Source organism: Leptodactylus fuscus, chromosome 6 (assembly GCF_031893055.1).
Source record: "Leptodactylus fuscus isolate aLepFus1 chromosome 6, aLepFus1.hap2, whole genome shotgun sequence".
Lineage (NCBI taxonomy): Eukaryota > Metazoa > Chordata > Amphibia > Anura > Leptodactylidae > Leptodactylus > Leptodactylus fuscus.
Genome location: NC_134270.1, coordinates 138,398,575 through 138,425,686, shown reverse-complemented (window position 1 = coordinate 138,425,686; position 27,112 = coordinate 138,398,575). Strand labels below are relative to the sequence as shown.

General features: G+C 42.3%; 2 protein-coding genes across 2 annotated transcripts in view; both read right to left on the bottom strand.

Annotated features, from left to right (window-relative positions):
• The window catches only part of TUBG1 (tubulin gamma 1), a 549,244-nt gene that overhangs the window by 90,681 nt on the left and 431,451 nt on the right, over positions 1-27,112 (bottom strand). The window lies entirely within an intron of this gene.
• The window catches only part of RAMP2 (receptor activity modifying protein 2), a 42,360-nt gene that overhangs the window by 1,594 nt on the left and 13,654 nt on the right, over positions 1-27,112 (bottom strand). The window contains exons 2-4 of the mRNA XM_075277416.1: positions 7,321-7,425; positions 4,606-4,707; positions 1,728-1,830 (exon numbers count right to left, since the gene is read on the bottom strand). Coding sequence (XP_075133517.1) covers positions 1,728-1,830; positions 4,606-4,707; positions 7,321-7,425 — 310 coding nt within the window. The remainder of the gene's footprint in view (positions 1-1,727; positions 1,831-4,605; positions 4,708-7,320; positions 7,426-27,112) is intronic.

Sequence of the window (27,112 nt, the reverse complement as noted above, 5' to 3'; positions counted from 1 at the left end):
CAAAAACTTGTCTTTTTTCCAAAGAAAATACAATGTGTAAAACCACCCTAAGGCCGGGGCCCCACGGGACGTAAACGCCATGATTTGCCCGCAGCGGAGACGCTGCAGGAAAAATCGTGGCGTTTTACAGTGCAAGCAAATGGGATGAGATTCATGCAAATCCCATGCCCACTTTGCGGAAGTATGGACACGCTGCGGCTTTGCAAATCGCAGCATGTCAATTATATCTATGGAAACGTCGGCGGCTTTCCCGTAGATATGATGGGAAGAGAAAGTCCGCAGAGGAAAACTCCGTCAACTTTCTCTTCAAAGCGCTGCGAAAAGAACCGCAATGCGATCACGCGATTAGCACTGCGCTTACGGCCCCCTGGGGCCTTAGCCTAAGGCCCCACATTGCGGAAACGCAGCTTTTTTTTGTTGCAGATTTTGCTTCGGTTTTTTGAGCCAAAGTCAAGAATGGCTAAAAAGGAATGTGAAATATATAAAAAGTTCTTATACTTCTACTTTCTGCTCAATCCACTCCTGATTTTGGCTCAAAAAAAATGCAGCAAAATCTACAACAAAAAAAAGCTGTGTCTCTGTAATGTGGGGCCTCAGCCTTAGGCCATTTGCAGATGATCGTGGCCATGTTCAGTATGCTATCTGTGTATTCACAGATAGCACACTGACCCATTCATTTCAATGGGCCCGTACACACCAGCATGAATTTCATGGTCCCGTGTACGGGCCGCAAAAGATAGAACAGGTCCTATTCCTGTCTTATTATACGGCCCTTGCTTCCGTGGCTCCTACTCATTTAATAAAAGGAGCCATGGAAGCATGGCCCGTGCTAGGGTGGCACAGGGGGACATCCCGATCTCTCCTGTGTGCTGCCTGTGCTTTTAATTTATGGCAGGTCGGTTGCAGCACAGTTTCCACCGTGACCAAAATGCTGTGTTTTTGTTGTAGGTTTTACTGCAATCAACTTTTCCGCAATGTGTGTCCTTACCCTTAGACCCCATGCACAGAAACATGAAAAATGGATGAGCAATGAACATTTTCTTAATATATATTACACACCCATTTTTAGAACAATGGGAATCAATAAAGACACGTTTGTTTTTTAATGGACCGTTAAAACATAGGACGTGTCATGGATGACGGATCAATACAAGTTATTGGGGCTGTTTTTAATGCCCATCATGGCAGATTTGCATTCGAGTGACAGCCGTTAAATGAGATAGATGAGTGGGTTGGGACAAAAACTTACAGTCTCATCTGTTTTTAATGTAAGGGGTTTTTTTTCAAAGTAGAGTGCATGGGGCCTAAGGCTAAGGCCAGACATAGCGGGTCAACCGTGGGTTACGTCCTGCAGTGGACCGGTCCATGGCAAAAAGCTGTCAAATGGATTATTTTCAGTGCAGGGCAAGTTTTCAACCGTTGTTTCGATTTGTGGCAAGACAAGGTAGGGGGCATTTACACGGAGTAACGCCGGGCGTGTATCACAGCCGTACACGCCGGCGTTACGGCAGACTGCCAAACACTTCCCATTCACTTCAATGGGAGCGCTTGTAAACGCCGCTGTTACGAACGCTCCCATTCAAGTGAATGGGAAGTATTCGGCAGCCTGCCGTAGCGCCGGCGTGTACGGCTGTAATACACGCCCGGCGTTACTCCGTGTGAATGCCCCCTAACGTGACACAAACATATATATTGAGTAAAACATTCAATAGATTTAGAGACTATACCTGACAATATGTTCCCAGTCGCACCAGTGTTCATGTTCAACATTGCTCATTGTAAAAGTAAAATTTTCCCAGCATTTTTGAACGATCGCTTCATATACTATTTCTACAAAAAAGGAAAAAAAACTAAATAAATTCCTAATTCTACAATTTCCATATTCCATAGGCACCTGAGATAATGTTACTGGGTTTGCATGCTATACTAGATATCCACAGTACTTGAAGGAATTGTTCGCTATTTATACAGGTTTATATGATGAAACCTTTATTTCTCCATTTGAAACCATAAGAAATAGAAACTGATTCCCAGTTTTGTCCTCATAATCCATAAGATTATACAAATCAAGGAAGCAGTCAATGTCGCTAAGATCTACAAATAATACAATTTTTAGGCTGAGGCCCCACGTTGCGGAAACACAGCTTTTTTCGTGGCAAATATTGGTGCAGTTTTTTGAGCCAAAGCCAAGAATGGCTACAAAAGGAATGGGAAATATAGAGGAGGTTCTTACATTTCTACCTTCTGCTCAATCCACTTCTGGATTTAGCTCAAGAAACCGCCGCAAAATCTGTAACAAACAAAAGCGTTTCCACAATGTGGGGCCTTATATTTAAGCACCTAACTCTAGTCTGTGGCAAGTTGGAGGGATGTAAGCCACATTCAACCTCATGAAACCTCAAAATCAGATCAAGTGATGTGGAATGACCTTGGTTTATCGTTTGGCAGATAGCGATGTGCCTAGGCCGAAATGTCTGCATTGTTCAATGTTGCATGTTTTGGTGGTTGAGAGAACTGGAACTGGAATAACAGCTAGAGGTGAGCAGAGTATGCGCATAGTGATCCATTTTATACTGCAAATGAAATTGGATGCCACAGTCCAATCCTAGGGTGGTAAACAGTGTCGACACAAACCATCAAAGACCTTTGCAGAACATTGGGCCATGAAGCAGACATCCAGCTACAGGTGTTCTATTGACCTCATTCCACTGCTCTCAATGGTGGTTATAATGCACCGCAAGTTAACAATGGATGCTGGAATGGAGGTCTTTCCACTTCAATGATGAGTCCCACTTTTGGGTCTAAGGCAATGATAGCCGGAGATTGGTCTGGAGATCATGTGGGCAACGCCGGCGGGCCCGATTTTTTATTTTATTTAATAGGCTGTTACCTGCTGGGCCTTATTTACTTACTGATCCTCACTCCTATTCACAGCTGCCAGTGATTCCCCTTCTACGGAGGCGGTTGTGAGCAGGAGAGGGATTGGTAAGTAAGGCTGCAGGCCTGCAAACCCCATAAACACTGCTATCATTATATGCAGGGGTCTTTTCAGACCCCTGAGTATAATGATTGGAAGGCTAGGAGAGGAGAAGGAACATAAAAAACTCTGTTACCTCTCCTGGGCTCTGGAAGTCTTTGGGCCTACTTGGTGATGTCCCAGATGTCATGTGGGCCGGGCTTGCGTCCTTATGCATCACAATGCAAGCCCACCTCACGTGATGTCCCATACGTCTTTGAGGATGGCTGACATCAGTGAGCAGTGTACTGAAACCCAGGAGAGGTAAGTAACAGTGTATTTTATTGTATCCTCCCCTGGGTTTCTGATCATTATACTCTGCGGTCGGAAAAGAACCTAGAGTATAATAATTGTTCATGGGTGGTCCACAGTGGGGCATAATACTGTGTGTAGGGGCCACTATGGGGCATAATGTAGTGTGCAGGAATGTGGGGGAGGTCGGTCGGGGTCTTCGGGAGGGGGGAGCGGGGTTGGTCAGAGGGGGCGGGGGGACACATGTCAAATGTTTGCCTTGAGGCCCCACCATTCCTAGTTATGCTACTGCCTGGTAGTAATGTTTTCTATGCCCAAATTTATTCAGCGTCGCATAACATTGCTTAGAAAACCATTCATAATCTCATTGATAGCATGCCAAGGTATGCAAGTGCGTGTATTTCTGCACATGCTGTTCATACTCAGTACTAAATAATTTGAGATATTTTAAATATCCTGTTGCCATTTTATTATCATTGGCTTATCATTAACATTTCTAGCAATTCTGTGATTTCCATCATTCTAAAACGTTGCCTTCTTGGTGTTGCAATTTCAGTGTTTATAAACTGAAATAACTTTGCTGCCCTATGATATAACAGATTATACATATTATTTTTCTCCTTGGATTAGCAAGGCCAAAAATTTGATAGGATATTGAGCTGTTTTTTTTTCCATTCTACATTTTTACACATTTAGCACAATGAACGTATTCTGCTTAAAGTGTAACTCCCTTTTGTACTGTAGGGGGGATATTCCTGACAACTCAGCGTCATCGCCCCCTCTGACAGTACAAGGCTATATAAGGGCCCGTGCAAGATGTAACGTGGCGCTCATTCTTACACGTAAAGTCGTGTCAGCGCTTCAAAACAGAATCCCATTGACTTCAATGGGTTCCGTCTTACGCGCGTAACACATTGAAATCAATGGGTTAAAAAGCCTCCCACGTACTGCCTATGTAGGCACACACTCTCCCTAATGTGTATGATTATCCCCTGACCCTGGTCTATAGTCTCTCACTCTGCCAAATCAGTATCCCTGCGCTATGCTGAGGAGGTCCAAAAGACCGAAACAGCGTTGTCCATAGCTGGGAATCTGTTCCTTTTGGAATAGAAATACTGATTTGGCAGTTAAATCTGCATCATGTCAGTAGGCTTATTAACTGAGTCATGCATGATGTTAAGGGGGCTGCCCTCTAGAGGGCAGCATACAGAGGTACTGTTCTCCTAATTACATCCTGGAGAATAGATTTCCATATTTTTTTCAACCATTCTATGTAATCTTTCGAACTTTGAACACTTATTGAAAAGTTTTAAGGAAGTACCATGGACTTTACCTACCTCGGTATAGTGATACTTCTGACATATTAGTTATCGCACAGTTATATATCATTTTGAACGCAGCCGCTATCCCATCATCCACTGCTCCCGTTGAGTTGAAACCTGTTGGAAAAAAATGCTGATTAAAGTATATCACCAGAAACACAGGAGATTGTGCAATTGGCTTTGTACTTGCATTGTAATCCCAACAATGTTTGCATAAATCAATAGTACAAGCAAACATAAAAAGCTTTGTAATATCATATGAGCCTCTTACCCTGGTTTCCTAAACTGTTCACTCCTATTGACTGCTAAATTTCCATGGAGGTCTATGGAGAGGGAAAGGGCAGAAGGAGGCTGCTTGGGTAAAACAGAGTTATAGACAGAAACAGATGCTTCTGCAGCTTCTGGTGCAGAGGTTGGCAACCCCTGGCATGCGTGCCACTCTTGGCACATGTGGCATATTTTGCTGGCAAGGCAGCCAGGACACTGACTATCTGGGACCTGCAAGCATTAAAAGAAGAGGGAGCGTCCCTTAATTGCTCTGCTATGGCACTGGTATAAAACACTCCCCCTTCTCTCATCCCTCCAATGAGAGGGGTGAAGAAAGCCCAGGAGGCGGAGTTCATCACTGTACAGCACAAGGACCCTGCCTGCTACAGCGCTGGGTACCTGCCATGTGTATCCTTGCAAAGTGGAAAGAAAAAAAATACACAACAGGTATATACTGGGGTTAATATTCCCATTAATGTCAGGCATTTGGGGTTATTAATTTAGTTTTAGTAACTCCATGTGCCTCACATTAATAGCAATTAACCCCGTCATGCCCCTCATTAACCCCTGTGTCCTTATATTACCTCCCTGTCTCTCACATATCCATAACTCTTTAGTGAAGCACACAAGGGTTAATGTGCGGGACATGATGGGGTTAACTGCTATTAATATGAGGCACATGGATTTGCTTCACTGTAATGCACATGATCATACTTTTCATTTGCAATAGAGGCTGAAAGTGCAAACCCATACATTTTAATGTGCCTATAAACACGGACATCGTTTTTGTGGTTGTGTGTCTGGGCCAAACTGAAGAGCAGCGAAATATGGATCAGATCAGATTCATTTTTAATGTATAGGTCAGTGAAATCTACATCCATGCCATTTGTGGGTAGGAGGCCTAAGGGTGCTTATTTTATGGTGGAGACACATTATGTACCCAGATGCGGCTATAGCTAGATCCATTCCCCGAGCACCAGTGCTGTCACTTTGTTTCCATACAGGGGGTCCCCAAGCAGACTCCCGAACTGGAAACCTGAATGCAGGTGTGAACTGGGCTTGAGGGAAAGTTGGATGGACAGGATATCCTCTTCTCTGTGCTGTTTATGGGAGATATTATAATGCACAAGATATTTATTGTCTGGGGCAACATGGTGGCTCAGTGATTAGCACTGCAGCCTTGCAGTGCTGGAGTCCTGGGTTCGAATACCACCAGGAACAACATTTGCAAGGAGTTTGTATGTTCTCTCCATGTTTGTGTGGATTTCTTCCCATTCTACAAAGACATACTGATAGGAAAAAAAATGTACATTGTGGTCCCCATATGGGGCTCACAAACTACATTTAAAAGAAAAACAAAAAGATATTTATTGTCCACACACAAGTTCAGGGAAAACTAACAATTAGGGTAAGTTCACACAATGTATTTTGGACCAGAACCTGAGGTGGAGGTCGCCTCAGGTTCCGATCCAAAATACGGGTAGCTGCGACTGAATGCTGGTGCACTGCACTGGCATCCAATTGCGCGCTCTGCTCCGGATTAGGCCCAATGAATGGCCTAGTGGGGAGGAGGGAGTGTCTTCAGGACGAATCACAAGGGAAACAGCCTGAAAAATGAGCACCTCGCTTCTTGCAATGGGAGCCGTCTTTTTGGTCAGGATTTTGAGGCAAATACGGCCTCAAAATTCTGACCAAAAATCTCCATGTGAACTTACCCTTAGAGATACAGCCTGCAGAAGGGAAAACTGGCCAGAAATAGTGTCACTCCTCATGTACATGACAGTGTATTCTAAAAGTGACCTAAAAAGGCAGGTACACTTATTTCCAAAAACAAGTTAGTTAAGAATATAACCAGCTCAAATATGTCCATTCAATAGGCGGAGACTGGTCTTTTTTTTTTTTTTTTTACTTCAGTGCTTTAAGTATTATTCCCATCTCATGGTTAAGATAAGAGTACCTGTCTCCCCAACCCCCTTCTGGAATTACGGAAGCAAACAAACTTGGCTACACGGGTTCAGTAATTTCCATAGAGGTAAACAGATGTTATGGAAACCTTGTAGCATAGCTTCACTCCGTAACTCCTATTTACTTCTGTAGGAATTAAGGAAACTGTGTAGAACAGCTGTTTCCTTAACTTACAACCTTGTGGTCAGGAGAATGAGTCTTGCAAACAATACTCAGCCATGTTTGGCCAATATAAGAATGGCCATGTAAATTAAAAGTTTCATATACCTTCACAACCACATTACTATAATCAGCCGTGCACCTATGTGTCCATCACATGACAGTGGACAGTATATCACATGACAAGACAACTCTGACAATTGCTGGTTGTCATGCTCTTTCCCATCCCTTGGTTGAACTTGATGGAAATAAGTCTTTTTTAAACCGTATTATGTCATATCTTTCAAATTATGAACACTTATCGAAAAGTTTTATAAAAGTACCATGGACTTTACCTACCTTGGTGTAGAGTTACATTTGATATGTTTGCTGTCGCCCAGTTGACATCTACCATGTTGACTGTAGGCTGTGTCACATTTTCCAATGCTGTCATTGAGCCATAAGCTGTTGAAAAAAATTCTTATTTATTAAAATATATAATCAGAAACACAGGAGATTGTGGCTTTGTATGTATTAAACATGCTTTGAAATCTCAATAATTTTTGCATAAATCAATAGTTACAAGCAAATATAAGAAGTGTTGTAATATCATATGAGCCTCTTACCCTGGTTTCCTAAACTGGTCAATCCTATTGACTGCTAAATTTCCAGGGAGGTCTATGGAGAGGGGAAGGGCAGAAGGGGGCTGCTTGGGTGAAACAGAGGCACAATCAGATGCTTCTGCAGCTTCTAGTGAGTGTTTTACCTCATGCAAATACTCGATTCATAGCTAAACTAGTCAGTACTTCTACATAATGTCTCCATGTGTCTGTGTGAGTTAGATGAACAGGATATCCTCTTCTCTGTGTGAAGTCTATGAGAGATATTATTTATTGTCCACATACAAGATGATCAGAGATATAGCCTGCAGAAGGGAAACATGCAGAGTATAAGCCTTATAATGGTCTCCCTTCTGGAATTACAGGACACTGACTATTTTCCTGGTGATGCATGTGCGCTACTATTTTGGGGAGGATCACCGTGCCACTGAACGAGACCTGAGGCCGGCGATCAATTTTTCATGACAGCCCTTGAGCCTATTGAAGGCATATACTTGTATTACAGACTGCTCTATGCAGCCTGTTATAAAAGTGTTGGTATTTTGCAATACATTAGCATTGCAATGCATTGTGTTAGTGATTAGACCCCTGGGGGGTCTAATAGATACAATAAAAAAAAAAAAAAATTATATATATATATATATATATATATATATATATAATTATAAGGAATTAAATATTGAAATCACCCCCTATCCCTAGAACACAAAAAAATAAGTAAAAACTTATTTTAAAAAAATTCCCATGCAGCAAAGTTATGGGGGGAGTTAAACAACAAAAATTTAAAAATGTGGGTAAAGGGGCTTAATATTGGTGTGAAACCGGGCAACTCCTTTAAGTCATGGTCAATAGTGACTATATAAGTTATGGTTCCTGCAGAGATCAGCTGTAATACAAGTGTACTGGTTTTCGTTGTTTCTGATACTAAGACCCCCCCCCCTACCGTCCGAGCTTTCAGCTTTAGAGCATGACCTTGTTTTGACACCTCCTTTCCCGAGCTTCACTTCCTTCCTTTCCACTAATGTATGTGAATGTTCCTGTCACTTCCCTACTCGTGTTACCCTGCAGGCTTGTTTTTAGAATTCGGCCTTTCCTTTCTCTACCATGTAAAATGATTCTTATCTTTTGCAGTTATACAATCCATTCTTCATAAAGGCCTAATAGTTCAGTGAACGCCAGATAGAAACTACCTAGATTTCTTGCAGGCTCTCCTCTTTCCTTTGGCAGGAAAGCAAAAGAAGGTTGAACCCACAAGGGGATCGCCAATAAGCCAATGCAGTGGAAGGCGTTCTGAAGCTCGGCATATGTAATGCATTAGTGCCTTTAGAAAAACCTAGACAGTGGTCTGTAACATTGCAAGCCATAAAGGTGGTTTGTATTATCTGCATCCCTGGTGCAAAAGGAAATTAGATTGAAGCAGGAGGAGATCACATCCCATTATTATCATGAGTAGAACTACATTCTGTCTACTTGATACAGTACAAAGATCTATAAATCAGATGAAAAGAAGGTATGGACTATTAAAGCCATACTGGTTCTGAAGTGGAACTCTCCACCATTAGGTCGTCAGTATGTGATCTGCGGGGGCTGACACCCAGACCCCGCACAGATCAGCTATTCCAATCAATTGTCCGAGACCACCACTATGCAGAGGATAGGGTTGCTGAGTTGCGCCTATTACTTGAATTGGAGCAGCCTGCACGCTTCCCATACACACAGCTGATCTGGCTCCACGTTGTTAAAACGCCGGGGTTTTTTTTGTTGCAAATTTTGCTGTGTTTTTTAGAGCAAAAGTCAGGAGTAGATTTAACAGAAGGAAAACGTCTAAGAGCTTCTTTTCTATTTTCCTTTCCTTATCAATCCACTCCTGACTTTGGCTCAAAGAACCGCAGCAAAATCTGCAACCAAAAATGCTGTGTTTCTGCAACGTACGGCCTCAGCTTTAAGTGTCCCAAATCAATATTAAAGGGGTCTTCGAAGCTCTAAATATCAGGTTCAACTGGCTAAAAATGTTAAATAGCTGATTGGTGGGGGTCTGACCATTGAGGCGCCTGATCCTGAGAATGGTGTTCCCCCCCCCCCTTCTTATACGTGTGAATGCGGTCTGGGCTCAATGTAGGCATTCCTGTGCTGGGGGATGGAAATAGTTGAGGTCCAACATTCGACTATCTCCAGTATTCCCATTGAATGGGATGCATTCTGTCCAGAAGGGGCACATCTACTGTACATTCAGCCCAACTACACTCACCGGCCACTTTATTAGGTACACCATGCTAGTAACGTGTTGGACCCCCTTTTGCCTTCAGAACTGCCTCAATTCTTCGTGGCATAGATACAACAAGGTGCTGGAAGCATTCCTCAGAGATTTTGGTCCATATTGACATGATGGCATCACACAGTTGCCGCAGATTTGTCGGCTGCACATCCATGATGCGAATCTCCCGTTCCACCACATCCCAAAGATGCTCTATTGGATTGAGATCTGGTGACTGTGGAGGCCATTGGAGTACAGTGAACTCATTGTCATGTTCAAGAAACCAGTCTGAGATGATTCCAGCTTTATGACATGGCATTGCATTATCCTGCTGAAAGTAGCCATCAGATGTTGGGTACATTGTGGTCATAAAGGGATGGACATGGTCAGCAACAATACTCAGGTAGGCTTTGGCGTTGCAACGATGCTCAATTGGTGCCAAGGGGCCCAAAGAGTGCCAAGAAAATATTTCCCACACCATGACACCACCACCACCAGCCTGAACCGTTGATACAAGGCAGGATGGATCCATGCTTTCATGTTGTTGACGCCAAATTCTGACCCTACCATCCGAATGTCGCAGCAGAAATCGAGACTCATCAGACCAGGCAATGTTTTTCCAATCTTCAATTGTCCAATTTTGATGAGCTTGTGCAAATTGTAGCCTCAGTTTCCTGTTCTTAGCTGAAAGGAGTGGCACCCGGTGTGGTCTTCTGCTGCTGTAGCCCATCTGCCTCAAAGTTCGACGTACTGTGCGGCGTTCAGAGATGCTCTTCTGGCTACCTTGGTTGTAACGGGTGGCTATTTGAGTCACTGTTGCCTTTCTATCAGCTCGAACCAGTCTGGCCATTCTCCTCTGACCTCTGGCATCAACAACGCATTTCCGCCCACAGAACTGCCGCTCACTGGATGTTTTTTCTTTTTCGGACCATTCTCTGTAAACCCTAGAGATGGTTGTGCGTGAAAATCCCAGTAGATCAGCAGTTTCTGAAATACTCAGACCAGCCCTTCTGGCACCAACAACCATGCCACGTTCAAAGGCACTCAAATCACCTTTCTTCCCCATACTGATGCTCGGTTTGAACTGCAGGAGATTGTCTTGACCATGTCTACATGCCTAAATGCACTGAGTTGCCGCCATGTGATTGGCTGATTAGAAATTAAGTGTTAACGAGCAGTTGGACAGGTGTACCTAATAAAGTGGCCAGTGAGTGTATATTCCTAGTGGGGTAAAACACCTGCTGTTCTCAGGATCAATGGGGGCCTCAGCAGTCAGGCCCCCACCAATCAGCTATATACCCTCAATCCTATGGAAAGAGGATAAATATGCTGTGGCATATCCACTATAATGGTAAGTTCACACAGGGTTTTTTGTACCGGAACCTGAGGCAGAGGCCAGTACAGCGCACTCCGCTCCGGATTAGGCCGAATGAATGGGCCTAGTCGGTAGGAGGGAGTGTCTTCAGGCCGAATTGCAAGGCAAAATGCCCTTAAGAATGAGCATCATGCTTCTTTTTCCTGGAGCTGGGACAAAGCGGCTCCTGGAAAAAACACCTGACTAGCTCCCATTGATTCGGCAGATTGGTGTGAGTCAGACCCTCACCAGTGTAATACTTATACTCAATGGTATGTCCTCAGTATTTAAAACATAAAAAACACTAACTTTTAAACAAATTTTGCAAGAATCCAAAGTACAGTGTGTGTACATGTACATTGAGCTTTCCTCTTTGTATGCTGTCCCTGAGCTGAGAGTGGAGACTGATGATGTCTGCCATAGACTGCACACAAAAAGTAGGAAACAATATTCTCCATATCCCTCTCTCCCTCATATTATAAACTGCAGCAAGATCAACCAGGGCGTTATAGAGAAGAACACACCTGTATGAATGTGAATAAAACACATTGGGTGGTTCCTATTTAGCTGCTAGCAGTCTCTTCTGTGCCTCTGTCTGTCTTTTCTCACTCAACACCTACTCGTTCCTCCTCTCCCCACATACTTATATTGTGAGCAACAATATGACATCCAGGTGACCCTCTGTTGCTGTAGCAAGACAGAATTCAGCAGAGATTAAGGCCCCCCAAATGGTCTACCAAACGCAATGACAAGCGGTGTGCAGTGAAAGCACACGGACCCCATAGACTATAATGGGGTCCAAGTGCTTTCCGAGTGGTCTCCGCATGGAACCTGCAGACAGAAAAGTAGTTCATAATCTACTTTCCTGTCCGAATGACTCGTGCGGAAAACACACAGACTCCATTATAGTCTATGGGGTCCATGTGCTTTTACTGCACACAGCTTGTCAATGCGTTTGGTAGTCCGTTCGGGGAAGGTCCCCATGTGGACTCCCCTCAACCGTTTACCGCAGATGTGAACGAGGCCTTAGAGTGAAAGTGAATATATATCACCGAGAAGGGAGCAGTACACAAGCTGGGAAAGTGAAGAAAGGGGAATTTTTCTCTCATTAGATATTTTACGAAATTTCATATATTCACTTGTACCGTTCATGTTTTTTGAAAATGAGTGACCATTTAGTTGTAAGATTTATTTTTATTCCAATTATGTCTTATGTTATGCCCAGGAGAGTGGCTCAATAGCACATAAAGGCTGAGGCTGCCCCCTTAATTATGTACAGAGAATTCAACAAGGGAAATCTACAATTGGAAAATAAAAACAGATTAGTAACAAGAGATAGGTTTCATTGTCTGGTTTTATTAACCAATTTGGTGATACATTCCCTTTAAGTCGTAACCAAAGAGAGATTAATGCGCGTCTTACTTATCCTGTTAGATTTTCAATAGAAACCAACATAGCTGGGAGCCTGAGACATGGCGACATGAAACTAAAGATTGGGAATTAGATAAGCTAATAAGATAATGCGATAATCTCCAGAATACTGTGAGTTATATTGGATCTCACAATTCATTTTCTTATGGTTTCTCATGGAATAGATATTTATGGGCATCATATTCAAGATTCATGTGACATCTGTATGTGCCTACCCTTACCTTTCAGCCAATTTTGTTAAGTCGAATTTTTACAAAAAAAATTGTAAAAAGTTACCGGCACACATTAGCAAAATCCTTGACATGATGTAATTCACATTACAAATTGGGTAGTCATATATATAGCATAGAAAACTATACCAAAAATGATGGTTTTTCAAAGCTCTTCCATCTAAAGTATACAGAACTGTTGGAGATATCTCGAGTAAAGTACTTGGCTATCTTCTGAAGTCCCATATGCTTATACAGTACATTAGTAGGGGACCAGGAGCCTGATCTAACAATCTTATACAGTTGCTACTCCAGGAATGGCTCACTTTCCCCTAATCCTACCCACCCATGGCCAAGATGGCTGGACTTCCCACTCATAGAATGTAGTGATGGCGGAATACACTCTACTCACATAAGCACATTGTCACAAGCATGTACTCAGGTAGGTGTTTGCCATAACAAAACTCAGGTGCTCAGCAGTAGAAAACAGCCAGGATCGACATCAGCAGAACATTCGACAGGAAAAGAACCCTTTATAATGGCATGACAACAGCAGTCCCATGACGTTCACTACAATTGCCTAGTTCTTTCAGGGGCTTGCACTTAACACACATTATATCCAGACCTCAGGCTCACAACAAATTCACTAACTAAGACTTCAGAATCAGGCTTGGCTCCAGGTTTACATGAATGGATGGAAGGTTGGAATGGTAGCAATGGAGGCCTACAAGGCATGAATCAGTCAAGACTATACATTGAGTAGTGCCAAAGAGACAACCCCCTCTGTACATCCCATTAAACTTTGCCTATTTGGAGAAACAATGCATCACCCTCCTTCTAGAAAAGGTAGACATGATGACTCAATAGCAGGTGCACAATAAAAGCGACTGTGTAACGTGATACAATGCAATAATGCAATGGGTCATCAGCATACTTGGTAAAATACATGTCAAAGTGCAAAACAAGATGCAAAAAGTGCAAGTAAAAGCACTAAACAGCTGCAAACATCAATCTTGGGCAAGGACCTAAACAGGTCAGTCACCTAAGGCCATTTTCTGGAAGGTAATGGCTCCTACCACCTTACACTTACATTGTTAACTGCAACTTCTGTCAAATGGGTGACATGAGACCCCAGTTTTCACAATCATTACCAATGTTCAGAACCCCCACCAGTCAGACTCCTGGCATCCTGGCCATAGATATAATGTGTCATTCTGATACAACCGCTTATCTACCGATAATAGTACAGTAGTTTCACTACTAGAAAGTACTTTATCATACTGGGTTTATGGAGTTTCTGATATTATTATATGTACTGCTACGTAACTATCATGTGACAGATTGGAGAACATTATGCGTTGACAAGATACATGACCGTCATAAATATAAGCGCATTACAAACACTCTTCTATCACATTACTTGGATCTTTACATTGTACCTGTTAAGGAGTTTCAACAGATTAGGTCTGAAAACTGCAAGTAAACTGCTATCTATTATCCAACACTATCTTGGAATGTGGAGTGTAAGGTAGACCTGATGTGTTCACCAGAGTTCGCTGCAAGGCAAGATGAACTTGGCGGCTTCAGTTGCAGATCACAAGGCCAAGGCAAGTATCAGTTACCTTTAGGACTAAGGGAGTAAGAAACAAACCAACGTTGTACCAGGAGTGTAAGGAGTTGACAAAATGAGAGGAGAAGCCGAGCTGAAGTCAAATCCAAGGAGTTATAACCAAATCCAAATTAGAAGCCAAAGAGGTTAACCAAGAGAATAAGCCAGAAATGAGAACCAGGAGATCAGTAGTAAACAAGTCTTCTCTAAGGAGCCCAGCTGCACAAGACAATCACAGGCACATGACTGAACTTCATCAAGGTTTAACTACCCCACCTTAACTATTCATTGGAAGGTGATGCAGATTTCTGATTGGGTCTGTTTCTTATAGTTCTGACAGGCTTTGCAGGCCCGAATAGAGTTTGATTGGTGGTTATTCTTTCTCCTCCATGTTAACAATCAGGTTTTGTATTACTATGTTACTTTTTTATAATGATCCAGGTGCATCACTATACACATCATTTATGGGTTCACTAGCACTGACCGTGCCAGGAGGCATTACAGTAGGCAGGCATGTCATTGGTCATTGCCTGGCCTCTGTCTGCATGTATTGTACATCGTTGGTAGGTTGAATGAGGGAGATTTATACTGAGCCTGGTCACCTGTGCATGCTGCCACGTTGATGTAGCGCCTATCAATTGGCTCACGCTCATATCCATCATGGTGGTAGGTGGAGTCTAGCCTCAGCATTTCTGTTATAACATGCTACATAATTCATACTGAACTGGCTACTGAGGTGGCCGTAATTTGATTTAGGAATGTCCCCTTGTGTGAGTGCAGTCACTAGCTTTAGGGTCTTGTGGTGGCTACCAGTTCTCCCATGTAGCTCCATAGGGGTTAGAGCACCTAGACTATAGGACTGCTCCATTCATGGCAATATTCTAATATTCCCTGCATCAATATCTATATTTGCACCTGGATGAAATATAAGGGTGCTCAGTGAATAGTTCCATCTTAGGTGACACATTGGGTGATAAGATACCTATTTATATACTTTTTAGAGAGTCTTAATAAAATTTAGGTTTCAGCTCCTGAATACAGTTTATTTTCATTGACAATGGTCATAGAAACCTTAAGACTCAGCTGGAAATCTGAAATCCCTGGAATCCCTGACAGTATCCTCTAAATGTGGACTCATACAATACATTTGTAGTTAGTTTACGCCTTTCGTTCTACTATATGGGTTACACAGTCAAAGGATTTGGTTACATCTCTCAGCTGAATTACACAAATGGTACCAAAGTTCAGTAACACAGCCATGGAAATGCAACTCTTTGTTAGTTCATTCATGTTTTGACAAATTTCGCTCCCAGAAATGTATTCCAGCTGCTGTTCTAGAAGACTTCCCGTCATCAAATGCAATTTTATATCAAAAACCCTTTTGTAGCCGTGCAGGAAAAAGGTCTACGTACCTCTGGACGATAACAGGCAAAAATATTATTTTAGCAAATAACTTTCCATAATTCATATATTAATCTGGAAAATTACACTAAGCGTGTTTTTAACAAGAAGAATGAGTGTAAATGGATTCTTTTTATATTGTTACTGAGCGAGTTGATATAGGAACTGGTATGAATGTTATGGTATAGTAACCGTGTATTAGTGGGATCTGCAGAGTATTTGGTGTAAAGACAAATACATGATGTCCATATACTTATCTATACCGGATACAGATGTTTAGTGAGGCCCCATTTGCATCTGCGTTCGGGCCATTCCGTTCCCTTCTCCGCATGAAAAATGTGGAGAGAAAGGTCCTGGAAGCAGCACTTTTTCTCTACATTTTCCGTGCGGAAACCATATGGACCCCATTACAGTCTATGGGGTCTGCGGGTTTCCTTAGGTAACTGATTAGGTTTCCGTTTGAGGACCCTCTGAATAGAAACCCATGTGAACCGGGCCTGAACCATTCATTCACCCCACTTTACATACAGCACTGATGATGTGTCAATACAGGAAACTTCCCCTTTTATCCCTTAAGGACGCAGGGTAATTTAGATAATGATTTTTGGCTACTTTTTTCATATTTTCCTTCCCCACCTTCCAAAAATCATAACTTTTTTTTAAATATTCAGTCAACATAGCTAAGTGAGGGCTTAATCTTTGCGAGACGAGTTGTACTTTTATTTGGCAACACAATGAAGTACATATAATGTTTGGATTAGCTTTTATTAACGATATTGGGATGCCCATGTGAAAAACCCCACAATTTTATCATATATTAAAAGTGACATGGTCATTACAATTACGAACCACCAGTTCCTGTTCCTGTATCTGCAGCATTATAGCACCGAACTATTACAGTGGAAGGCATTAGCTACATACAGAGCTGCAAGGCGTTGAAGGCTATCAGTGGAGGTAGCAATTGTGTATGCCAAATAATATTCTTGGTGAACGTGAAGAAATCAAGCTAGTGGCATAGATTATATAATCAATTATTTCAGAAATTTACAAGTTAGAGAGCAGAAAGTTCCTGAAAAGCCTTTCAGAGCTCAGTTGTTCACTAATTCACTTAAAAGAGTTTTAATTCACTTAAAGGCTCTCTGCAGTGTCTGCTTCTCACTTCCTGTATTTCGCTCCCCCCAACCCCTCTGGCAGAACAGGACACAGAACACTTATGCAGATCAGATAATATGCAGATGCTTGTACAGAACGGACTCAGTGTTATCTGTGTGTTTACATAGAGAGATAACAGACTTGGCTTTATGAGCAAACTACAATTAGCTGAACGATTGTCCTGCAGGCAATAGTAGTGAGTAAGTGACTTGTCATTTGTCCTATAGGTCTGTGGTTATAGCAACATGTGTAAACAATGGGAGGAATAAGCTCACATAGCAGGCAAACAAAGCAGAATTTCTAAAGCAATATATTTAGGAAAAGTGTTCAATTTACATAAGCTACCAGTATGGATAGGAATCTTTAGATGGAAATACCCCATTAATAACAACACATCATCATTATTAGACTAAGTTATAGAGATATTGAAGCAGTAAACCAGTCATGGTCACCTTTTCTACAGATTACAGATTTGCCATCCTAGCCTTCAGAATCAGACTCAGCTCCAGCATCAAACAGGCAGAAAGCTGAACTGGCAGCAATGGAAGTCTACAAGGCATCAATCCGTCACACGCAAATAGTTTAGATTGAGAACGCACTGTGCCTGCTGCACATCAAGTAGGCACAACCAGGTCTTACCCACTTGAGGTGACATTACACAGTCCTCTTTTAAAAAGTACCAGATCAAGGTAAACAGGATAACGCAGGAGTAAATACACTATAAAAGTAATGGTAGGTTCACACTAGGGGGCACGAACAATGGAGATGAAAACAGTAACGAAACACTGAGCCCCCCTAGTGACACACTGAGCCCGGAGGCCCCCTTTGACTATACACTCACCGGCCACTTTATTAGGTACACCTGTCCAACTGCTCGTTAACACTTAATTTCTAATCAGCCAATCACATGGCGGCAACTCAGTGCATTTAGGCATGTAGACATGGTCAAGACAATCTCCTGCAGTTCAAACCGAGCATCAGTATGGGGAAGAAAGGTGATTTGAGTGCCTTTGAACGTGGCATGGTTGTTGGTGCCAGAAGGGCTGGTCTGAGTATTTCAGAAACTGATCTACTGGGATTTTCACGCACAACCATCTCTAGGGTTTACAGAGAATGGTCCGAAAAAGAAAAAACATCCAGTGAGCGGCAGTTCTGTGGGCGGAAATGCGTTGTTGATGCCAGAGGTCAGAGGAGAATGGCCAGACTGGTTCGAGCTGATAGAAAGGCAACAGTGACTCAAATAGCCACCCGTTACAACCAAGGTAGCCAGAAGAGCATCTCTGAACGCACAGTACATCGAACTTTGAGGCAGATGGGCTACAGCAGCAGAAGACCACACCGGGTGCCACTCCTTTCAGCTAAGAACAGGAAACTGAGGCTACAATTTGCACAAGCTCATCAAAATTGGACAATTGAAGATTGGAAAAACGTTGCCTGGTCTGATGAGTCTCGATTTCTGCTGCGACATTCGGATGGTAGGGTCAGAATTTGGCGTCAACAACATGAAAGCATGGATCCATCCTGCCTTGTATCAACGGTTCAGGCTGGTGGTGGTGGTGTCATGGTGTGGGGAATATTTTCTTGGCACTCTTTGGGCCCCTTGGCACCAATTGAGCATCGTTGCAACGCCAAAGCCTACCTGAGTATTGTTGCTGACCATGTCCATCCCTTTATGACCACAATGTACCCAACATCTGATGGCTACTTTCAGCAGGATAATGCGCCATGTCATAAAGCTGGAATCATCTCAGACTGGTTTCTTGAACATGACAATGAGTTCACTGTACTCCAATGGCCTCCACAGTCACCAGATCTCAATCCAATAGAGCATCTTTGGGATGTGGTGGAACGGGAGATTCGCATCATGGATGTGCAGCCGACAAATCTGCGGCAACTGTGTGATGCCATCATGTCAATATGGACCAAAATCTCTGAGGAATGCTTCCAGCACCTTGTTGAATCTATGCCACGAAGAATTGAGGCAGTTCTGAAGGCAAAAGGGGGTCCAACCCGTTACTAGCATGGTGTACCTAATAAAGTGGCCGGTGAGTGTAATGGGGTTTGTTGAGTGGCCGTAATTTTTAAACTGAAACCGGTGAAAGAAAAATTTTCAGCGCAGGACTTTTTCCTCCACTGATTTTCGGTGAACAGAGTCTATCGAAGGGAAACTCTGATGGAAATGTGAACATAGCCTTACACTATAAAATACAATAAGTCATTCAGCAACTGGTAATTTATTACCTTTGTCTGCTAAGTTATAGAAAACAATACAATACCTCAAAACCAGCCCTTGTACCCTGACGTGCAGAGTATCAGAGGATTGCTGGAGGTAGTCTTCGGTTGATATTATGTCCTCGGCACAGATATTGACCACTTTGGGTCAGGTCTGCCTCTCAGGCATATCTGTAGTTGATCATGAAAACTACAGACTTCATTGGATCCTTTTAAGTTACACAACATTCATAAAACATGATCCACATATGGGGTTCTGCAAAACTCAACAAGCCTGACCTGCCATTCTTCCGAAAAGACAAATGGTATTACATCTGCTGCGTAAACTATGCTGCCTTATAAAAACATCTGCACAATAGACCATCCAAGTACTGCAACAGCTCTCCATGTTATAGCTTTTCTTTTCGCTCAACCCCCTAACCACACAGGTCGCCCTTCCAGCTGCCGAACCCATGGCTTTCTTTATTAAGCAAAGTATGAAACAGCCAAACGATGACTTATTAATGAGCATTTAGAGCTGTTGAAATGTTAGGAAATGACTGCATTGTAGCAATTAGAGCAATTATACAAGTATTCTACGGGGAAGGGGGAGCGGAGAGTAAAGGGAAGGAGAGGGAAACTGCTTCCATTCATGTTGGTAGGTAGAAGTGTGAACATAGGGAAGATCTCTCCTTAGGACACACATAGACTTTTATTAATACATGGAAGCACTTACTAAAGAAATGTCTTTTTTTGCAACTAACATTGCACATATTTAAAGGGGTATTCCAAGAATAACGACATATAACCTATCCATAGTATAGGTGATAAGTGTCTGATTGGTCGCGGTCCAACCACAGTGGATACAGTGTTACTCTGGAATTACCCTTTTAACTAGTTCTGTCTCTTAGGTTCCATTATTGACCTTCTGAAGTGAAGAAGATGGACAGATGGACATGATCATTGATCTCAATCATTGTAACAGGACTACGTAGATAAAATAATCACAATATCTTGGCAACAAAAATTACAAGGTGTTTAGAAGTCTGTAAGGCTTGGTTGCCATCTGTGTCGGAGGATCCGTTGGCGATTCTGCAACAGAATCTGCCAAAAATAGGTGGAATGAAAAGTCCTGGATGGAGGACAGCCGGTTTCAGTATAAATATGGTGGAAACCCAACAGATCCCGTTATAGTTAATGGGGTCCATTGGTGTCTGCGGGTAACCGTTGTTTTCGTGGACTGGTTTTCCATTGTTCAGTTCCCCTGGTGGATTTGAACGACAGAGAGCCCTGCGCAGGTGTTCACCTAACCAAAGAAAGAATTTTCTAGATAGTAATGTCCTGTGATGACAGCAGCCTTGGCAAGGTTTTGGCCAATCAGTCACTGCTATGTGCGAATGGGGTAGTATATTTATAGTGGAGAAGGGGGGAAAGAGGAGCGAGAAGAACAATGAGAGCTCTGCAACATAAAATTACCCATCTAATTAGAACCATCTAATATATAAGAAGAATATGGCGTGTTATATTTCGGCATGCCCAATCCTCTGCCAGCAGGTTATTTAAGAGCACAAGTATGTATGCATGGTCACTCTGAGCATAGTGAAGAATAGCTCTTGGCTAAATAAGTGTTTTTCCGACAACTATCAACATTGCATGGCTACCTGACCTGGCAAGAATTTTGTACACCTGAAGAAGAGCCCGTAGAGCTCAAAACGCGTTGTGAAATATGTTTTATCAATAAAGGTTACATCATATATCCATACATTGTGTGGACCAGATTCCTACTCCCAGCTGTCGGCTTCTCTCACCTTTTGTGAGTTAGAGGTCTACAAAGTGACTTACTGAGCCAATGAAGGAAAGACTCCAGAACGGTTCTGCACTAGAAAATCCAATGGCATTGGCCAAATAAATGCTTTACCGCGCTAACAAATATATGCTTTGTGTTATATAATGAGTGTAGTGAGGCCGCCATTCGTGAATGGGAAGCAGCTGTGCGACGCAAATTGTGTAGTGTGAAAATTGCAAAATGAACATTCATTATGGTGATACATTCATTTCATGGCTAATTCATCTGTTATAAGGGTACTTGTAACTGTAGGTTGCCTCCAAATACATATTGTTTGAGCTCAGGCAATATCGGCTTCACTTGTGCGCACGTCTATTAACTTGTCTTGTCCTTCCAATATAAATGAATGTTTTAAATAACACAATAGAATTATCACAAAGACACATTTAATATGGAATAGAAAAGCTTAAGGGGCAACGTGAGCAGGAAAGTCATAAAAATGTGTTTTCTAGTAATAAATGCTTCCATTTTATATAAGATATTAATGTTGGATTATCTCACATGTTCTGGATATTTGTAAAAGGAAAGCCTAGATTTACGTTCCGTGTTTAATAGACATCAGTGGAGATACAAGGCATGTGAATGTAATAAGAGTCTAAAAGATATGCAGATAATAAGGCTGAATTTACTGTCTTCGTCAAAATATAGAAGGCTTTAAGTTTCGAATTTTTATGTTTTCCCTTAAAAAAAAATAAAAATAATAATAATATTTTTTTTAAATAATTTCAAAATACTGGAAAAAACTTAAAAGGGGTTGTCCAGACAAAATTAAAGGGGTTGTCCCATAACAAGGATCCTATCTATACTGCTAGTATATGTGGATATAAGACTTATTCTAAATACATTGCTTTATCAAAACTGCTTTGTTTGGCTGCTATCTTAATTTATTCACTTCATTGTTTACATGCGTTTCTATGACCATGGGCCCCAGACCACAGGCTTATCTGCTCAGTCCCCAAGTGACGTAGATGACTGCTAGAGGGGGGGGGGGCTGAGTGCTCAGCAGCAGCTCTGAGCTGTCTATGTCTCTGCCACAGATAAGCAACAGAGCTCCTCAGATAGGGGAAGGGGGAGGTGAGAGCTCCGGGATTTCTGAGCTCTTATCTCCTGCTCTTCCACTTATCAGTCAGTTTAATTGAATTTGGCTGATAAGGGCTGAGATAGGGAGTCCGGTACCTCTGTATATATTACAAACTGACTCAAATCCAGCTCTGCTACATCAGCCTCTACATCAGCTTCATACTGTGATAATTCATTTACAACCAATCCCTCATTACAGACTGCAAACATAGCAGATAGCAGAGCAAATGAAACCCTGCCCACCAATGTGCCGAGAAAACCAGGAAGTGAAGAGAGCACACAGCCTGCAGGTTGGTGAACAAGCTTGATGGGAATACCCCTTTAACTTTTAAATCAGTGAAAATTTTTTTAAAAAATCATACTTTCTTGTCACCAATGCTCCGGCGTCCAATCAGCGGCCTCAACAGGGAAGAGAACAGGAAGAGGAACAGGAAGAGACCTATGATGTCACAGGTAGTGACATCACAGGCTGTTCGCTGATTGGCCACAGCGATCACATGACTACTGAGGCCAATCATCAGCTTCAGCGGACCTGTTCAGCAGAAGAATCGGACTGCACTGGGAGGACATCATAGCATCGGAGACAAGTTAAAATGATTTTTTTTCCCACTGCCCCCAGCTGATTTAAAAGTTAAGAGTTGTCCATTTTTGCCTGGATGACTCCTTTAAGTTGAACTATGGGGCTCTGGGCTGGTTCTGACTCCCCACTTCACGTGAATGGAAGCACCCCCCCATCTCCAAGGTTATCTGCTTTACTATTGTTAGCCGACCCCTATAAATTTTGGAGCAATTTTTAACATTACATTGTACTGTTACATAACATTACATTTTATTTTTTTATGATTTTCCCCATGTGGTTCCCAATTACAGGATAAATACTGACTCCTAGTAGACACTGCAGAGCTGATCTGGATTCTCTAGGACCCAGCAGGAGTGATTTGGCTATAATAAAAGCTGTATTTCTTGTCTTATCTCACTCTCTTCCTGCTCACTTCTCTCTCTCCTCTCTCCATAGACTTCTATAGAGATGAGTCATTTGCCTGAAGTCCTTTTCAAGATCACTATAGTAGTCAAAATCAGATCTCTCTAGTATGCAGTTTCTTACAGTCAGCGTTACTATTCATTTATGCATAGTATGTTGGAACGACAATGACTATTTTTTTTTAAATAAATCTTGTTAAAAATGGCACCAAAATAGGCAGTGAAAAACACCAAGGGAATTTGTCACATTTAATAAATATAATGTTGTCCTCAAGCTCTTGGCCAATGAGGCCTCAAGTCGCTCTAAATAACTATTGCTAAAATACAAATCTAGAAGATCTTTACTAAAAGGGTTTGTGTAATGCCAAAATCCCTCTATGGCTAAGGACCCACATTGCAATAACGCAGCTTATTTTGTTGCAGTTTTTTGAGCCAAAGCCAAGAATGGGAGTGGGAATTATATAGGAGGTTCTTATACTTCTCCCTTCTGCTCAATCCACTCCTGGCTTTGGCTCAAAAAAACGCAACAAAATCTTCAACAAAACAGGCTGCATTTCTGCAACGTGGGGCCTTAGCCTAAACACTGATTTCCAACTTGGACATGCAACGGTCATGAACATGCTTTATCAGACACAGGTTTCCTATGACAGATTTTTAGGTCCACCATGTATATGATTATGCCTATTGGGCTTGCCATCTTCTTTGACAACACCACTCCCCTAAAGGTCCTCCTTTCAATACAATTCGGGTCGTCTTTTCCAGAGGTTTCACCATATTTTGCACAATTTGTTTTAAAATCACTTATTAATTTTTTTTTTTTATTTCTGTGAAGAGTTTATTCTTAAAATAATGTAATCAACTCAATTTCCACGTCTGGGACTTAACCTTTTGGGAGAGATAGGGTCCAGTGGCCCTTGTTTATAACTCTTGGCTGCCATATCCTCTATACACAGAGATGACCATGCTTGCAAATGGTCCTTTACATTGCAGTTTATAGAAGTTACAGAATAAGCCAAGTTCTGCTTACTTGGCCAGTAATTGGCAATTGGAGTGAACTGGACTTAAAGTTGGGACCACACCATAAAACATATGCTTAATTTTCCACTTCTGGGACTTTAACCTATTGAGCGCATTAGGGTCCAGTAACCCTCCTCGTTCACCAACTCCTGGTTGTCACAACCTTTATAGACAGAGATGGCCATGCTTGCACATAATCCACTCCATTTCGGTTTATGGGAGTTACAGAATAAACTGAAGGCCATATTAGAGGCCAGTAATTGGCAAATAGAGTGAACCAAACTCAAAGTTGGACCCACACCATAAGACATTTCTGGCATATTCTGTGCATGGGCCTTAAATGTTTCAGATGAGAATACCCATTTAAGTCAATATTCAAGTGTTATAACCTAAGAGTAATTCTAACTCAATGCAACGTGATGGTGACGGATGCCCTGTAATATCAGATGTGGTGTCCTCTTGGTCACAGAGGCCTCTTTTCCCCGTATCATTTACAGCCTCACGCAGACAAAACAGCTGCAGAACCATTTATTTTATTACTCTCGGCATCAATTCCAAGACAAAACTTGCAGCCAGACTCGGAGGGGCTCCTGAATATCGCTGGTCTCACTATCTTATGCTGGGTGGGATGTTCTTTTGGCAGTGGAGAAACAAGGCTGGCAACATCACCGTCAAGCACATGTTCCAGGAGTAATGGCGCTCAACTTTAACATTACAGATGAGATTTGAGCTCTGGGGAAAGGACTCCACTTTTTCCCCCCAGACCACATTTGTTTTGATATTCTAAGGTTATGAATGAAGTCCAGCTTGTGATAAAGCGTTGTTTTGAAGCCTAAGTTTTGACACATGATTCAGCCGATGGAGCAGATGAGGCCCTCCTCGAAGGCTTTCTTCTGGTGCTGCCACAACTCCTGAGAACTGCATAGTCTTTTTGGATAAAATATAGTTGGAATTAAACATCTTCTTTGACTTTATTGCAACATTTGCAAATGTGTTTCACTGAGACACTTCATATGTTTGCAATTACATGTTCCTTTTGGGAAAGTAACTTCCCTTTGCACTTCTCATTTCTTTCTCAGAATCAATATGGCACTTGTCTATAGCAACAATGCTTAAATTGGAATTTTTTTTTTTAGGGGGAACTCTGAAATAATGGCTCCCGCCCCCCTAAAACTCCACCCCCACCACAACCCCGCAGCCCATAGACACACACATTCCTGCACACACTATTATGTCCAATATTGGCATAAATTATGCCCTATAGTGGACCCTGCACACAGTATTATATGCCCCCCAGTGGCCCTCGCACACAGTATTATATGCCCCCAAGTGGCCCTCGCACACAGTATTATATGCCCCCAAGTGGCCCTCGCACACAGTATTATATGTCCCCCAGTGGCCCTCGCACACAGTATTATATGTCCCCAAGTGGCCCTCGCACACAGTATTATATGCCCCCCAGTGGCCCTCGCACACAGTATTATATGCCCCCAAGTGGCCCTCGCACACAGTATTATATGTCCCCAAGTGGCCCTTGCACACAGTATTATATGCCTCAAGTTGTAATAAAACCGGTATTACGGTACGGTAATATATGCCACAAGTGGCCCTTTTGAACACCCATGAACAATCGGAGACCTAAGGCCCGCGAAGGATACAAAAAAAATCCCATTAGTTACCTCTCCCTGTCTCCCTGCGAATCACGTTTCTCGGCCATCCATTTCTAATGAAGATGAGCAATGGCTTGCATCGCTACGCATAACAAAGCAAGCCCCAGCAGTATATAAGCAAATCAAGCCTCGTATGTCATTAATATTTCACTCCTAGAAAAATATAGAGTACACTTGACCTTTCAACAAACTTTGTATAAATCAATAGTACGGAGTGTGTACATGAGAAGTAACACAACATCTAGTCATTATATGTGATTCTGATTCCTAAGTGTCTCTCTTTTACTTAGAAACAGCCCCAGCACCATGCAGGATATAGAGAACTATTGACATGTTGGGAGTCAAGTGTTTTGGTTGCTCAGATTTAGCTTCATCATGGTATTAAGCCTGTTTTATTAAGTTTCCCTTATCCTGCTTCCTCCTCCCCCCTCCCCTCTCCATAGACTTCTATGGACAGCGGATTTAGCGGGTGAGGACAAGTTAACAGCCTGATAAGAGCCACAGTTTCCTATAATTGCATATACTATTCATTTCTACAAAGTTTGTTGACAAGTTAGTGACCTTTTAAAGGGCTTGCCCGGGATAGATTGATATTTCTAATCTAGGCTAAACACTTCCTCCCCCCCCACCCCTTCGCCTACCTTCTAAATTACTACTTACTGTACCAAAAATCTATATTTACCTAGATCATCATGTGACCGCCCCAGGCACATTTTCTGATCTTCCGGTGGTGTTCCGTTTCCAGAAGTGAGGAAACGGAATGTCACCTATACTAACCCACCCCTCAGCCCATTATACTTACCTGTCTTCTGGTCCGGAGCTTCTGGGCACGGGATGTCACTTCTTATGGGCAAATGTCAAGAAGAGGAGGTGCCTGCACAATAAAGTCGTAGTGCCAAAAGAAGTGATGTCCTGTGCCCTGAAGGCCCGGACTAGAAGACAAGTAAATACGATGGGGTGAGCGGGTTAAGTTAGTTACAAAGGGCTAGTAGTGGGTGGGTTAGCTAGGTAAACAGGGAGGGGGTGTGAATGAGAAAGGGAGGGGGAGGGATTGAGAGAGAGGGGGAGGTAGTGTGAGTCAGCTCTGAGTGAAACCCAAGGCACCATGGAAGTTGTAGGAAAACAAAGAATAGGAAGATGCCCAAGTAAACAAATGCAGAAGATGCCAGGAACTCACAGAGAAACCCAGAAATCACTCAAGACACTACTAAAGGTATTTGGGGGCACTTATTATCCTATTAATAGCACTAACAGACCTTTTTTTGAAATATGATTTTTTTTTCCCTAGAAACCCCCTTTAAGCACATAGTCATAGTG